Genomic DNA, 16,172 nt, shown 5'->3' on the forward strand with positions numbered 1-16,172 from the left:
TTTAAAAGGGAATGACCTGCACACTGAAATGTTTTCAATTTTTAGGTTAAAAGCAAGTAGTATAAAATAATATTGAAACTTGAAAATGCACAAGAAACGGTTTTCAGGAGTTTCGCACAGCCCTTTTCGAGAGCAGCAACGCTCTTTATAATGTCTTTTCAACTCCAGTTATAAAGATAGAGGCAGCCTCTTCAGGGAGTGGGACCTACAGCACATCCTCTACGTATGGTTGTCGTTAAGGTGGTTTTTATTAAAGAACCTCCTTGCTTCGACATTGCTTAGAGACACCGAGCAGCGAGACGGATTCTCCTTCCTGTATTCAATGCTTTCCATCATAGCTTGCTTGATCACCTGGAAAAGAGTTGAGCAGCGTGTCATTCAGGGCAAGGACTAACATTTTTATGACTTCTTAACTGATAGAAAAGATCCCATCAGATCTCAACACCCGTGGCTGCTCATTTCCACAGTGCTCCATCACTGACCAAAGCGATTGCTGAGTATTGCTTTGAATTCCATTTTCTTGACTGTATGAGATACTGGTTTCAGTGTTGGCAGATGGCAGAATAGCCCTGGCATCAAAGAAGTCACACGGGAATATACACCATCCAAACTGAGTCCCAGTGCGATTCTGAAGGGTCCGTCAAACCATGAGAAAATGCATACTTAAAGGATATATGAATCACCAATATCTTGAGAAAGTTTAAATCTTCAGTTTTGCTTACTTGGTCCCAAAGACACAAGTTTTACTCACTACATTAAAAGAAAATCTGTATCTGGGATGATGCATTCACAGTTGCACCTGTGAATATGGATAGTCACTCCACTGTTGCTGGGGAAATGGGATCAGATCAAGGTCCTGTGTAACAGTATCAATTAAATAATATAATTAATCGTTACTGGCTGAGTTAGTTGACAGATTTTTCCAGAGATCCTTACAAAATGTTCCATTATCCCTTGTTTCCAGTTAGGAAATCACACATGAATATCTGAATATAAAATGCATCCTGGATTTAATGTCCTATGTCCTGCCCAGTCACCTTTGCTCAGCTACACTGCAGGACTTCTGATGTTAAAACGACAAAAAACAACGTAATAACCAAATTAGATAAGAAAATGAATTAGAAAGGATCCTAACAAGCACAGGGTCAAACATAAAAAGCCCATAGAGGTTTAACTGCACTCTACTAGTTCCTCCATTTGGCAGAAGATGACCACAATATTAAGTCAATCTTAGCCCCAGAAATATTGTTTAGACTTTTTTATCCACTAAAAAGCACCTCTGGCCTTTTCAGCAGTGTATTTACCTAGTTGTTTGTAATCGACAGAGGATCATATATGATAATAATTCCCATAGCACTGATACCTCAACACTTCAAAAACAGAGACCCCCCCCAAAAAAAAGGCAAAATCGTCTCCCCTAATTCTCACTGCAACTCATCCAGCTCTCTCCAGTCTTACTTCAGGTAACTCCCGTTGCTGTATTATCTATGCAGCTAAAACCTTCCCTTCTCCTTCCCTTCCCAGGCTGGAAGGAAATAAGCGGACCATACAACAGTTTGTGCCGGTACCCATAAGCACCGCACTTCTGCACAAGCTCATGAAGAACTTTCTTAGAGAATACTCCAACCCTCATTAAAATAAAGCAGATTTTTTTCACTGCCTGTAATGGCCTTTGATCCAGCCTCAGCTCTATATGCAGAAAGCACTTAATATGTCAAAACGAATCAATAAGGAAAACACTAAAGTAAATCTCCGGACCTTCGGTATGGCAGATTTAGGGCTGTATTCACATCACCTACTTCTCGCCTTTAACAATCTGGACACTTTAAGCCCCTTGTGCGCTGGCATACATACATCGATGTTATTGAGGGTGTTGAACTCCATTAGATCATGAAGCCTCTTGAAAGCCTCATTGGGATACTGGAAGTTGAAGGTAGAAAACGGTGAATTAGGATCATCGAAAATATCAAAGTCTGCAAAATCCTTCTCTTCCTGTGTTTCTCTTGGGACACCTGCATACAGAACAAATACAAAAGGTATTTATCATTTTGAAAAAGAAAATCTAAATTTTAAGACTGAGGAATGACTATCTCATTTTTTAATGGACCTTTTGAAATCCGTGACTACTACAGACAGACTTAAGAGTTATGACACAGACAAAACACTTCCAGTATATAATCACTGATATGTTGATACAAAGCTTCAAAGGAACAACTCGATTTAGCATCGGAAACTGTTAGCTCACCTGGAGCTTTGTACTTCCGGAAGTTGATGTTTGCCAGAACAAAATGGATTATAGTTGGGCAGTCTTTCTCTGAAGAGGTATCCTTTGGTTTAAAAACATAGCACTCCTTCAAGCCCTCTCGATCAAACACATTTGGATCTATTTTGGGGAAAGGAAGCTTGTTCATTTTGGCCCATTTTTCAGCAAGCAAAATTTCCTGGAAAGATAAAAGAGTTTAAGACGATTAAAAACATCCACTGCAAAGTGGGATTTTACCTGGACAGTCACAGAATGAAGAAGTTATCAATAATAGGAGCAATTTTATTAAGTCATGCTTCTTGACCACAAAAGGACTGACCAAGTCAATCTTTGTATACAAGATGGCAAAACACCCATCATTTTTTTCTTTAAATGGTAGATTTTCCATCCCAGATCCATACTGGCATGTGTATTCTTTGCAGCTAAGAGGAGTTAGGTAAGCTGTTACGGATGGGAGCCTCCCTTCAAGTCTGCTACATCCCAGACCCTTACAATGAAATTCACATCTTAAAAATACATCTTTAATTTTCTTTAAGTAATAACTCTGAGTTGACTTTAGCAACAAAAGGGCAGACTCAGAAACACCATTTTATGCCCTCAGACACTATACAGGGGAGAGGCTTTGAAAAGCCCTGAGATGGCATCAGCCCATAAGTTGATATAATTAGTTATGCCCACGCAAATCCAGCATGACTGTGTAGAGCTCCATAACTGTCACGGAAGGTATTTTTGATAGCTGGGGCTTTACAGGTAGAAATGAGCACCTAATTCAGCCTGCCCAATCTTCCCCACCTGGGATGATTCACAGGAAGGAAAGAGTTGGTCTGTCACGTAAATCTTGGGGTAAATTTACAGAGCTGACAGCTAGAAAAAAAAACTGCCCGCAATTTTACTTGCAAACAGTGGAGCAGCGCTATGGAAACCAAGGAGAGTTGATAAACACCGATGCAACGTTGTTATGTTCGGAGTCACATCACCGTGCCGAACGGCAGCTGAAAGCATGCTAAGCAAAGATGCAAGGCTGGAAACCAGCCTTCTCCCCGCTCCCCGCCCTCGTGACAAGTCCGTAAACAAAATAACTTGTAAATAATGACTCAAAGCGTGCAATGAGAGCGTGTGACAGGGAGCCGGGGGAAGGTCAGTGTATTTAATCTCGCTTTTGAAGGAAACGGGACCCTTCTTTGGGCAACTGTTTTGAATACGCAAGAGATTAAAAGATAGTGGGTGTAAAATGATAAAACAAGAGTGGAGTCATTGACTTCAGCTGGCTGATCTCCCTATGCAATGGAGTAATAAAACCATTTTGCAGCCCTACAATAGACAGGGGCCAGCTCTTGAACGGACATTTATTCTTTTTAAGGTTAGCAGAAGCCCTGGGCTTGCCCAAGCGGCAAACAAAGCTGGCCCGTGTCCCTTCGGCAGAACGGCGCCACGGGCACGTAGCCGCTGCCTGCGGGCTACGGCTGCGCATCCCTTGGCGGTACGTCCCCGTTGCTGTAATACACTTATTTGTGATTCAGAAATAATGAACCAGTCCCTTTGACGGTGGCTTTAAGAAACCATTTAAATACAGCCCCATTGAGTTTTCCCACCGTTTTTCCTTCTGAGAACGATTCTACCTTTCTGAAATTAGTTTATATAAAAAAAAAAAAACTTCTGGACACCACCTTGCTATTTCAAATCAAGTTCTCCATGTTACGGTACGTTCCCCAAAACGGCACATAAAATTGCAGCTGACGGAGATAAAAAAGCTCAACGTGCTGGCAAAGAGTAAGAGAGACATCAATACACAGCCTTTTACATAGACTCCATGTGGGGAACTTAAAAAAGTGAGGAAAAAAGATGTTTCGGAGGAAATGATGGTGCTGAGTCAGTAAATTTAGCTAATGGGGAAATACTCAATCCTGACAAAAATGGAATCAAATTCTTAAATGAACAGAAACCTGAAGGAATGAGCAGACTGCGGGATTCAGCCAGTTAAGGAAAACTTAAGGACTGGAGCAGCATTGCTGATTCTTCCTAGTATCTTACTCTTACAGATAGCCCCCAAAACAACTATATTCTAGAGAGATGCAATTGAACAGTTAAGTATCACTTCCGAAACATTACATGTTTGGCAGTTTCACTTCCAAAATGCTATATATTTAGCAATATTGGACACATTTCTGCAAGATGACAGAAAGCCATGCATTTACATCACACGGCTGTAAGAGCTAGAGCACCGGACCTGCTGGGTCACGTCCGAGCTGTTACAGTCCTTCCTGCTACGGGAATTAATTCTGAGAAATCTAATGTCAACTACGTTTCAACCGTTTCACAGTTACAAAACTACATAACTACAAAACCAGGATTTGGGCCCTTCTCACTGTCATGATGTAGGGGTGACACAGGGGAGGAAAATTAGCCACACTTGTATCATTTTCCTGAGCCAAAGCTATAAACTTCCTGTTCCTATATATACCCCCATGCAAATGGTGTGATTTTCATTTATGCTCAGGTCTGCTTCTATCTATTCCAGAGTAAAAGGGGCTGAAATCCTTGGAAATACAGTGTTGTGTAGAAGAGTGGCTGTGCCACGGTGGGGTCATGGCTGCAGGCTTTCATCCGCTGTAGTTCTGACCTGCCATCCCACCTTCCCAGCTGGGCAACTCTACCGAGAGAAGGTCTAAACAGAACGTCTGATGATTTTTAAAAGACGCCATTTAATCCATTTCACAGACTTCCTTTACCTACTCATCATCATCATCGCTGTTGTCATTTCTTCCAGCTAGCCTATTAATATCTAAGGCATATGGCTAGACTTTTTTTTATCTTCATTAATTGCATGCAAGTTGACTAAAATCTTATTAATATGCTAGTTTTAAAATTAAGAGGGCCAGGATTCATGCCTGGTGCCAAATATGCACTTGATGTTCAATGCATAATAACACATGTAGTAATTCATCCATAAGACATGGAAATGCCTTCCTTCTTAGAGATGGGAGAACTGTTAGATTTCTGTTTATAAAAATAAACATTGATTTCTGGTGGACAGTTTCTAAAGGAGATTGATCCAGACTGATTCTCAGACTTTCCATTGACCTCAATGACAGCTAAATTAAGTCCCCAGTGCGTAAGCTTATTACAGATATCTATCTGATTTTAAGAATCTTTGTCAGGAGATAAGAACAGTCAGGAATACAAAAATTATTTGAAGTACAGCAGGATATTTTATAAAAAAGCCCTAGCAGGTACTCATGAAACTGCTGTAATAAAAAGTCTCTTAAGAGGAATATATTCTCGAAACTTGTAATCATTTCTTCACTGAAGCATTTATCAATCCCTCCTGCACTGAAATCTTATTTACATTCAGGGTAGACTTTCAATAAGCCCTTTGGTTACCGAAAACCGTAAATCTTAATTTCAGAGAAGAGATCACTTACACACATGTGCTGGGAATTAAACTCCTAAATCACTTTTGAATTGCACATGAGAAACTTCTGAGAATTTTAAATGCTTTTTCATTATTATGCTTTATTATGATATGTGATCACAGCAAGTGACATATGTCAGCATGTGATCCACTGGAGATCTTAAAAATAATGTTACAAGTAACAAAGAGAAAGATTTTTCATTTTTTACATCAAAAATGGAATTGAATTGGATGGAATTGGAGTAGCAGTCTAATGTGTTCCCTTACTCACTGTGTTTTAGGTAACAAGTAGAGTTTTTTTCTACTTTACTTCCGTCTTACTGTTTCTTTCTGTTAACGCATTTTATAAAGTAAGAATAAATGACTCAATTGTTTAATATCGTCATAAAATCAAATTCCACAATTCAGTGTTGAAGGCAAGATTTTCATAAAAACCAGATAGCTATTACTTCAAACAGTGGTTTACTGAGACCCAAATTATATTTGCCTTCTTTGTGTCAGTTGTCTCATGTGAGTCATGTAAACAGGAACTGAGACAGGGTGGAATATTCTGCCTTGACGTGGAAACAAGTTACTCCAAAGCTGTAGATACAATAGCACTAAGGTTAGCCTTTGGAAACCATTAAATTTGCAACTGATCTGCCTAGAATAAAGAACTGAATCATCCTGAATTTATTAACACGAACAGAAGGAATGGCCTATCTTACTTACTTTGAAAGGAGGACTGGAATCACTTGGCCTTGCTGAAAAATCAAAGGAGATGATAAGATCGACCCCTCTTTGAGGTCTTAAGATAAGTGGGTATGGCAGGTTGAATGTAAGCCCGCTGTCCACTATGTGGATCTTTTTGCTCTTCACATCTAGCGGCTCATATATCCTCTCAAATTCATCAGGATCTGCACAGAACAAACGAAAAACACATACAAAACACACCAGTTAAGAACTGCCATTTTGATGGGCCCAACCTTTCAAGCGTTTCCCAAGAGCTCACAGATTAAAAATGGACAGCACGCCAGTAAGCATACTGCGAACTCTTGTGCAATCTTAACTCTCGTCTCAACGAGAGGAGAATAAGAAAAAAGCCAAGGCCGGGAGGGACATCAGGAGGTCACATAGGCAAACACGCTGCCCCAAGGCAGAAGCAGAGGTGGCATGACCGACGCAGGCATACGCCCAGGTTTGACCCTAGCCTTCCCAGCCTTACCCTCTCCTCCCCAACAACCCAAGCGGCAGAGGAGGGTGTTCATGTTGGGGGAGAGAAGGAGGAAAGAGGAGGAGACGCTTTTTGCAGGCGGATGGGAGTCAGGCAGAAGCATACGTCCGCGTGGGTGAAGAGGGTACTCCATGTTACCGAACGGGGTTCCTCTGGGTCGGAGGAGCAAGAAACGAGGAGGGCAGCCTGCGAGAGCCGATACGCCTGCGGTGAGAAGGTTCCCTGCCAACCCCCCGTCCTTCCCACCTCCTCTTCCCCCAGCTAACTGCCGTTTGCCTGCCAGCCTTCATGTGGCTCGGACCGAGTGATGGTTGCCTATGGCTGTGTATTATAAATAGGACCAACGAGACAAATCACGTGCTTTTTAACCTATTCCAAATCTCATGACCTCATTATTTCTTATGATACTGGGAATAAAACCAAACAGTAACCCAGATCCATATCTGAAATTTAAGAATTAGACAGAATTGAATTTAAGCTACTTAACTCTCATTACTGTCACAGTACAGCATAAAATAGTCTCCTCTCTCTACTGCCCAAACTAATGGCCAAAGGAGATGATGTTCCCCCTCTGACTCCAACCCCTGACCCCTGGTGCCGTTCGGGGAAGAACAAGCAATTTCTGTATGTCTCTTAGCACTTATCCAAATCTTTGCATACTGCTCAGCGATCCCTGCAGTAATAAAACTTTTCTGCTGACAATCTTTTCTTGCTCTAGCTCTTAAAGGCATTTCCAAAGCATGCTTTTGTATTTTGACTAAGAACTAATGCTTGTATCTGCAGAGGGCAGTATAATCTAAGGAATGCTGAATCGAATAGTGTATATTATTTATTGTATTATTTAATTTCCTAACACCTACCTATTGGCACGGAGTCATCTGATAAAAGATATCTTAATGTAAAGAAAATCTATCAAAATTAATTCAAACTCGAGTTCCTAAGAACAGCTTTCCTCCTTCATTTCAGGGTATGTGAGGAAAATTTATTGCTACGAGCAGCAATAAATCTCAAAGAAAGTATTCTTTTATTTTTGTTATTATTATTATTATTAATATTATTATTAATTTACTCAAGGACACTGTGCTAACAAATGATGCACCACTTTCCTAATTTTTGCCCCGATTTCTAAGGGAGAAAACACTTTCCAATTGCTGTCTATTATTAAAGAGCCAAGCTCGTTTAGATACCTATTTTAGAAATAACTGTAAGTTAGAAAAAAAAACAATTAAAAAATATATATATTAAGGTCTATCAACAGATTCATAACTCAAAAATTACTGTTAAAAAACACACTGACTACAGATTTTTTAGCATCTTCTCTGTTCATTAACTTCTCTTTCAACTTGGGAAACAAAAGTGAATTAAAGCTAGTTTTGTTTTTCTCTTCTTGTTTAAAGACGATATTTCAAACATCACATAACTTATTATTCATCCTGCTTTCAAAGGAATTTTTAAAAATTGCAAAAACATTCTTTGGTCTACTTTTTACTAGCTTCTATAAAATTTCAGCTTGATGCCAAAACAGAGTTATCAGTGATGCTTTAAACAAGACTGGTACCACCTAGAATAACGTTAGTGATTAGGAGTATTATTGCTTATACAAATATCTTATAAAAATCATAAAAATGTTGTCCAAAGTACATCAGCAAGGCAGGGAGAAACAAGATGGTTCTTATACTTATCATTTTCATGATTTAATCACCAATTTTATCATAATAATTTTACCATACTTCAAATGATAAAGTATCATAATATTATCAATAAATTTATCATTAGCACAGAGCATTTTTTAAAGCGGTGGTCTGATGTGATTACTGGAAAAATTCAACTTACGAGTTTTTTCTATCTTTTTGTTATAACTCTTTGTAAAAGTACATTTCTGATCTTCCAAATGAGAAGAAAAGTTCCAAGGGGTAACTTATGTGCATCTCACAGGGTCAGAATCCAAAGAACAAATGAAAATAATCCACTGTTTATATATTTATTTCAATGACATGACTTTTAAGGCTGGCTCAGCATTTAATCTGATTCGATTTACGCAGGGTTGGTTGACACTCTTTTTCTTTGTGTTTTACGACACCTGAATCCAGGGCAATCACCCCAGTAGCCCCGGTAAGTCAGCTCTTCACTATTCATCAAACAGTATGAAGGCTGAAAGCAGTGGTAACATTTTGCGAGCCTGGGACGCTGATTTTCAGCCCCTGTGCACTGCCTTTAAGAAAGATGCATCCACATTAAGCGAAGCTTTCAGTCCATGAAACAATAAACCGGGAGAAGCACAGATGTGTGCGAGTCCAGCTCTTTATGGAAGCAGCACAGCGTGCCTGCGTGATGTGCAGTAATCGGATATTTAAAAGAATATTAAAGTTTGACCTCTGAAACATGCTCGTTTTTATTTCCAAACGATTCTCGTCGCAGCCAACAGCTTCAATGAAAGTAACAGGGATGAAAAGGGCATTTGTTACTGACGTGCATCTTCTGTAACAGACTTTCCATAAATACTGAAATAAGGAAGCAGAGACGATGAGGGGTTTTTTCCCTATTGTTATTCACTTGGCATTTTCTCAAGCGATTTTAGTGTGTTGCAATGTCAAGGCACAGAAACACGATTCAGAATGAACAATGAAATCATGCGGGGGTGTAAACGTTTTAAAGCTTATTTGAGATCAATTAAGAAAATGGTCAACAACAACAGAATCCACAGCAAATTAAACACAGCTATTTTGAGCATATATGCCAGGAGTATCAATGAGCTAGTACCAAAGAGCTAAAATTCCCAAACTATGGGAGCACGCATAAAAAAGGACCGCAAAATGAAAATACAGTTCAAATATAGGAGCTAGGCTGGTGTTTTCACTGAATTAAAGCCCTTGAAGAGCTCACACTTTTACCGTAAAAACAATTTTTGCATGTACACTCTCTGCTCCACAGCTGTAAGGAGCTAAACACCGCTCCACTGAACTAAGCAGCAGTGATTCCCCTGATTGCCACCGAGGTGTCTAAGAACCTCGGCAGACAGCATATCCATGGCAAACTCACAAAATTTGGGTCCTTGTCCCCCACTTGGCTTTTTTCACTAGCCAGCCAACTCCTCCTGACTAACGCCAGTCAAAACAACTACTCCTTGCTGCACTCACAAGCCTGAGAAAAGTTGCTTGGATCTGCTCCCTCTTCTGTGCAGGTCAGGTAGTTCTGGCTGGTGTTCAGCAGTGTCCTTTCCTCTGAAATCCACCTAGGACCTGCAGGAGAATCTACAGGTCTTTGAATTCATCCGTGTTGTGTTTTGGGGAGAGAGAGAGAGGGCATACGCTGGGAATACTCACAGTTGTTAGATTAGGGTTGTTAGTTCAGGTTTATGAGTGTGGGCTTCAGCAAACACTAAAAAACTGCAGTTATAGCAAACTTTTGCCAAACATTTTTAGCCAGAAAAATTCCAGATGACAGGCACTCAAACTTAATTGTCTCAGAAAAGCAGGCTCATTCTGTCAAACCAGCATTTTATTTTAATTCAGATTAAAACCCAGGAAGTTGATAGTTGATTCTGAAGATTATCTGCATACCTTAATTATGTAAAATTCTCATCAAATGTCATTTTTTCCAACCATAAATCTACTATCCGCTTTCCTGCCTCTTTTGCGACCACTGTAAATATTAGGATTACGCAGTTGTAAACACCCCTGAGATGATGAAAATATTTAGAAAGTGGAGTACAGATGGAAATTACTATACAACCACTCAGAGGGATTTGTTACATTAACAAATACATATCAAAGAGCGTCTGCTACTTAAGCTTTTAAATGCCATCTGGTATTTACTATTGCATAATGACCAACTAGGACAATCTCTTCCCTCTGAATAGAAAACAAGGGTTGAAGTGACAATTACTATTATGAGGGCTGGTTGGCAGTGCGCTGCCACTGCACAAGAACATGCAAGGGACACCACTTTCAGGGGTTGGTAGTTCCTCAGCTTGAAGGTGGCATCCACAAACATCACAGTTTGTATCAGAGAAGCTCTATGTGGAGGCTTCACCAAGGATGCATGTGCACCGTGACATACCTTTTCCATAGGGAGAGTCAGATCCTTAACTCGGTGCTTTGTTGCCTACTGCTGAAGAAAAAGAAATGCACCAGTGCCAGAAGAAGATTCAGAAATTCATAGGCTCTCCCTGAGCAAAATGTAATTGCAACTATCTATAGGAAATCTTCAAAATACCAAATCAAACCTGATTCCTAATTCTCTGTCACAAATGTAGCCGCAACTATTGTTCCAGACACCAGATACTTCACGGAGGGAGGGAAAGATGTTGAACTTCTCTTGCAAATTAACAGTTTTCTGAAACTCAGGCTCTGAAACTCATTGTTCCTGCATCCTGCTTATGCCAACATGAAGTGTGGATGCATCTGACAGATCGGTCACACTGGGAGGAATATAGTGTCAGCAAAGCAAGGATCTACAAGTAAAGAAGTATGTGTGTGGTCTCCACAGGTTTTTCAGAGGAAGACAAAGATGGCAGATAAGCTACAGCATTTTTGGAATAGGAAAGCACTGTAGCAGGAAAAGCAATGGTTTTATTTCCACCAGAAGACTTAAGACAAATAAAAGAACAACACAGACCATCATCTGGAGCAGTGCTTACGGATAGTGATGACTGCCACTACAGAAAGCCTCTCCTGCCTTCCTTCAGGCACACGCACTTCTAAGCATCATAGTTTGAGTAAATGTAATCAACTGATGAACCCCCAGTTTCCGGTTTTATCAACGAATACACAGCGCACAGACCTTCTTGAAACTAACCTGCAACGGCTGCATCTAGTTCATCTTCTTCCACAGATTCCTGAGTGAGAAAGTCTGCCAGAGGGGAGAGCGGGTAACAGCTGTTGAGGTTCAGCCCCAGCATGAAGTTGTGCACTTTCCCGGCACGCCCTTCCCTGGTATTGAAAAGGGCGCTGTCACCCACCAAAGCCATCAGCATTCGCTGCACCCAGCTTTCCTGGCTGTTGTTTTGATATTCTTGATTTGCCTCAGGATTTTCAGTGCCTGCAGAGAAAACGAAAGCAATCAGTGGTGAGACAGTTAACTTCGGAAGTACAAAACAAAGCCTTCTGGGCCAAGGACCTGTTAAAATGAAAGGAACCGGGTCGCAGCCTTCTTTCAAGAAGCAGGGGATTGAATGAAGGAGCTTTGTTGCAAGAACTCAAGAGGAATGGAGATAACATGCCCTCTTATACCTTCACAGGCCAGCGAGCCTTCTCATTTGCAGTACAGTAACGTGGATGTGTCCATACAGGAAAATAGATTGGGACTGTGTTAGGTGACCTGAGCTGGATTTAGCTAGTCTGGATAACAAAAGCAAGACAGACATAGCTTTAGCCTGTGCTAGCAGCCAAAATGAGTCAGCTCTCCTGAGCCCACAGGACACGTGTGGTTGCTAAGATCCATACTATGTACAGATCCATACTACGCAGACCTACATTCATGCGTATGTGGATTAACACCCTTCTCCATCCTTTGCTGACTGATAGAAACCCTTTTCTCTCAGGTGGGCAAGGTTAAGTATATAGACACACGCTCATGGGCTTTTCCTTAGCACACACCTTTACTGTGTGCTTGGCAAATACCACTCTTTTAGATGGAAACACAGTCCTGGTGCTGCACTTAGGATGTTTGCGCTCAAAAAAACGTCATTATGGCTTCACCTGTCTAAAGATTCCTTATTGCTGCCAGTCACATTCCTTATTGTGCCAGTACACAGATGCATTCTTCACAGTCAGAGGGGTTCCGGGGGTAAAGTTAGAGATATTAAATGAAATGTTAAATTCTACAATATCTGCATAAATGAGAAAGCTGTAACACGGGAATTTTAAACTATCTGAAAATAACCTTTCATTAAACTTAGAGTACAATAAATATCTGGGTTTAGTCAACTAAAAAGTACAATCCAGTGCTGAAATGTGCCTCTTTAATCCAGGCTCTTAAAAGAGCTGTTTTAGAGAGAGTGAGAGAGAGAGAGAGAGAGAAAGAAAAGCATCAAACACCACAGAGTTTGAGGTACATCATCTGTACATACGTATCCTGTAGAAGTGAGTGAGATTACCAAGTGCTTGCAAATCACAAATTTAAATTTAGTGTTTCTTGGTGGCTATGGTCCACCAAGAAATTGGCAAATAAACACAAAATGTGATATCGCTCTTTCCCTATTATTTTACAAATAAGAGGAAGTGAAGAAGTTACCAGGCTGCTGAGCTAGTTACACATTGTCTGATTTCACAGGATTTTCTTTTCTTCCTGTAAGATTAAAAATTACAAAGAAGCTGCATTCCCTTCTTTGCTTTAGCTGTTAAAAGCAATGTCAAAATTTTCAGGTGAAATAATCACTCTTGTCCCCAGAAGTATCAAATACAGAAAGCATTATTAGGATGAGACAAAGACAGTGATTAAGATCAGACACCCCCAAGAGATTTAGGTACCTAAACAGGATTTTCAATACAATCTTTTCTTCCCATGGACAAACATTCCACATATGCTTATGCCTCTTCTGGGAAATTGGACTTGGGCATTTTTTAAAACGCTGTGCCAAACACTAGGAATTTCCTGTATCAGGTGTCAATTGTACAGGTGCTAGCAGATATCTATGAATGTTGGAAACACAAAGTAAACCATTATCAAGTAAATATTTGATCAAGGACTCTTGAAAATAATGGTTAGCATTAGTTTGCTGGGCTGATAACAATTAATACATGCCTGTGAGCTCAGGAGCTTGCTGGCAACAGACTTTGAGATAAGCGGCTCATGAAGCGCAATTCTTGCATGTATATGAAATTGCAGACCCCTGTGGAGTCCTGTCAGGCTGATGCCACGACTGATTCTGCATGAGAGGATCATTTGATCATCAGCTTGAGCAGAAGGTATGAAGTCAAGCCAAAGGCCTTTCTGAGGTCTCTTCTTCAACATTTCTCTATTTTGCTAAGTCACTGGATCCTTTAAGATCATTGGGCAATGAAGTTTTACCATTGGCATAAGTGACAGCAGAGCTAAAAGAGACCTTTGATAAGACTAAGAAATATGGGATTTGGCTAATAACCAATACCTACAAACAATGAGACAGCAGAATAGAAGAGAGAAGTAAATTACAAAATAAAATATGGGGATTTCCTTACCTTTTGGATGCTGTGATTCATCTTCACTGTCGGAGCTGTCATTGCTCACAAGGTGCTTTAGCCTAATATTCTCTGTTGAAAGAAATAAAACATGACTTTAATCTGCTAGGGGTTAAATGCGAGTTTAGCTAAGAATTTCAAAGTTTCAATTGTCCTCTGAATAACTCCTAGTGAACTAGGAAGACAATAGATCTGTTAATTCAGTGCTAATTTGGGAAAAAAAAGAGTAACGCTTAACCTGACTCATACATATATGAGCACGTACTCCTAAAAATAGCAGGGAAAACAATACCTAAGACGGTTCTGAAAGTGGTATGAAAGTGTTATTGGAACACATGTGAAAAATAAAAGCCAAAGCAGTTACACGCTTAGAAGACGACTGCTTACATTTCATACCATTAAGTGAGAGAAAGAGAAAAAGAAATGAATGAACTTCTCTGGAAAAAGTCTGTGTTTCGTTAGGGTTAACAGCTGTGCCTGCATAATAACCACAAAATCAGGCTGAGACTGTTCATTACTATCTCGAGCAAATACTTCGAGGTCAAAATGAGCAAGGAAATAGCAGAGCAGTCCACTCTCAGGTAAGGTTTGCAATGGAGGTGAATTCCTGTGAAAATGTACTACAGATCGACAAGATTATTTTCCATAAGTATTTCTGATATTACACATGAAGTAATCACCTATGTTTAAAATTCTGCAGGGAAGCTTTTCTTGAAACACTACGGATTTTCAATGTTTTATCAGCGGCCTATAAGCATGTTTGATTGAAAGGGAAAGGTTGATTAAAGGAGATTCACCATAATACCAAGCACAAAAAATACATAGCTTTATTAAGCTTTGTAAGGAATACCAGATACCAATGACCACCATTGCTGATGTTTTGCTAAAAGAAGGCCATGCCCTCTTAGGCTTACACACAACACTAAAAGTCTCCACAAAAACAGAAGAGCTCCTGTCATCACATATTTTTTCTTAAATATTTTTATTTTTTGATACTCTGTGGGTCCTCGAACCCTATCCAAATACCATCGATGGACAAGCATGCACAAAGGACAAACGTACCATTCTGGAGCAATGACGAAGGACACAGGTCAAAAAAAAATTTAGCAAGCAAAAAGGTAACTAATAACAACAAAAAAAAAAATGCAATTTTTGGGCATCAAATCATCTCTTTAAAGGAAACTCCATGCCAAGGCATTTACTGCTTATATATGTTGTGTGAAACCGTCGCTCTTCTGCCATCCACTGGTATTTTGCCATTGACTGGTGGTACCAAGATTTCATTGGGAAGTTTACAGCTATGTTAATAGATTGCGGTGCAAGTCTCACCAGTATTTTCATACCAACTCCCATTTTAGAGAATATTTTTTAAATTATATGTGAAATGAATAGAGACTTTAGCCAGGGATGGGGCATAAAATTCTGGCTCTCAACATCTCAAAAAAGCAGTAAGGTAGACATTTCTATTAACTATCAAATTTAATCAAACGTATTCCCCATCAGAAGGCATTAACACTCATGAAATATATTACATATATGAACCTTAAGGCTCAGGTCTCCTTTTCATCCATAAATAAGTACATGTATTCTCATAATAATATATTAGGAGAAAGAGACAGCTGAGCATGTTTTGGTTTTTTGTTTTTATCAATTCAGTGTGCATTCTCTCTATACACTGTTAGGAAAAAAATGGCCATCTAGTACAATTCAGTTATTGATTTAATTGTATTTCTGTTCAAAGCCTTCCTCTGAGGATGAAAAAACTGTTTCATTATCAAATGCATTCTAAAATAAAAAACAACAAAGTCTATCCCAAGCAAGCTACAACTCTCTCCTTACGGGTTTTTTTGATTTTTCTGCATTAGGAATGGAACAGAAATCTTTAAAATAACAAGCCAAGGAGTCATCAGATATCAACAGATGACTTGTGGTTAGAATGGAATAGACGTAACAACCAAGAAAAGAAAAGTTTTGTTTTTACTTGACTAATCCTCTAATTAATCCAATCCAGTATCAAGACATTATACAAACAACTATCAAGTATTTGTCAGCTTTTGAGCTCCAAAACCTAGCACAACATCATGAAAAAGGGGGTTGGAATCATACCTTTCTGTTATGAAAACA

The 16,172-nt window shown here is 39.6% G+C and overlaps 1 protein-coding gene across 3 annotated transcripts in view; it reads right to left on the bottom strand.

Annotated features, from left to right (window-relative positions):
- Positions 1–215: 215 nt before the first annotated feature.
- PLA2G4A (phospholipase A2 group IVA) overlaps positions 216–16,172 on the bottom strand; it is a 173,011-nt gene continuing 157,054 nt past the window's right edge. For all 3 annotated transcript variants that reach the window (XM_067300519.1, XM_067300518.1, XM_013944544.2), the window contains 6 exons: positions 14,049–14,120; positions 11,686–11,928; positions 6,387–6,571; positions 2,246–2,441; positions 1,855–2,012; positions 216–351 (listed from right to left, as the gene is read on the bottom strand). In XM_067300519.1, coding sequence (XP_067156620.1) covers positions 220–351; positions 1,855–2,012; positions 2,246–2,441; positions 6,387–6,571; positions 11,686–11,928; positions 14,049–14,120 — 986 coding nt within the window. In that variant the 3' untranslated portion in view covers positions 216–219. The remainder of the gene's footprint in view (positions 352–1,854; positions 2,013–2,245; positions 2,442–6,386; positions 6,572–11,685; positions 11,929–14,048; positions 14,121–16,172) is intronic.

The sequence above is a fragment of the Apteryx mantelli genome, chromosome 8, assembly GCF_036417845.1.
Source record: "Apteryx mantelli isolate bAptMan1 chromosome 8, bAptMan1.hap1, whole genome shotgun sequence".
Lineage (NCBI taxonomy): Eukaryota > Metazoa > Chordata > Aves > Apterygiformes > Apterygidae > Apteryx > Apteryx mantelli.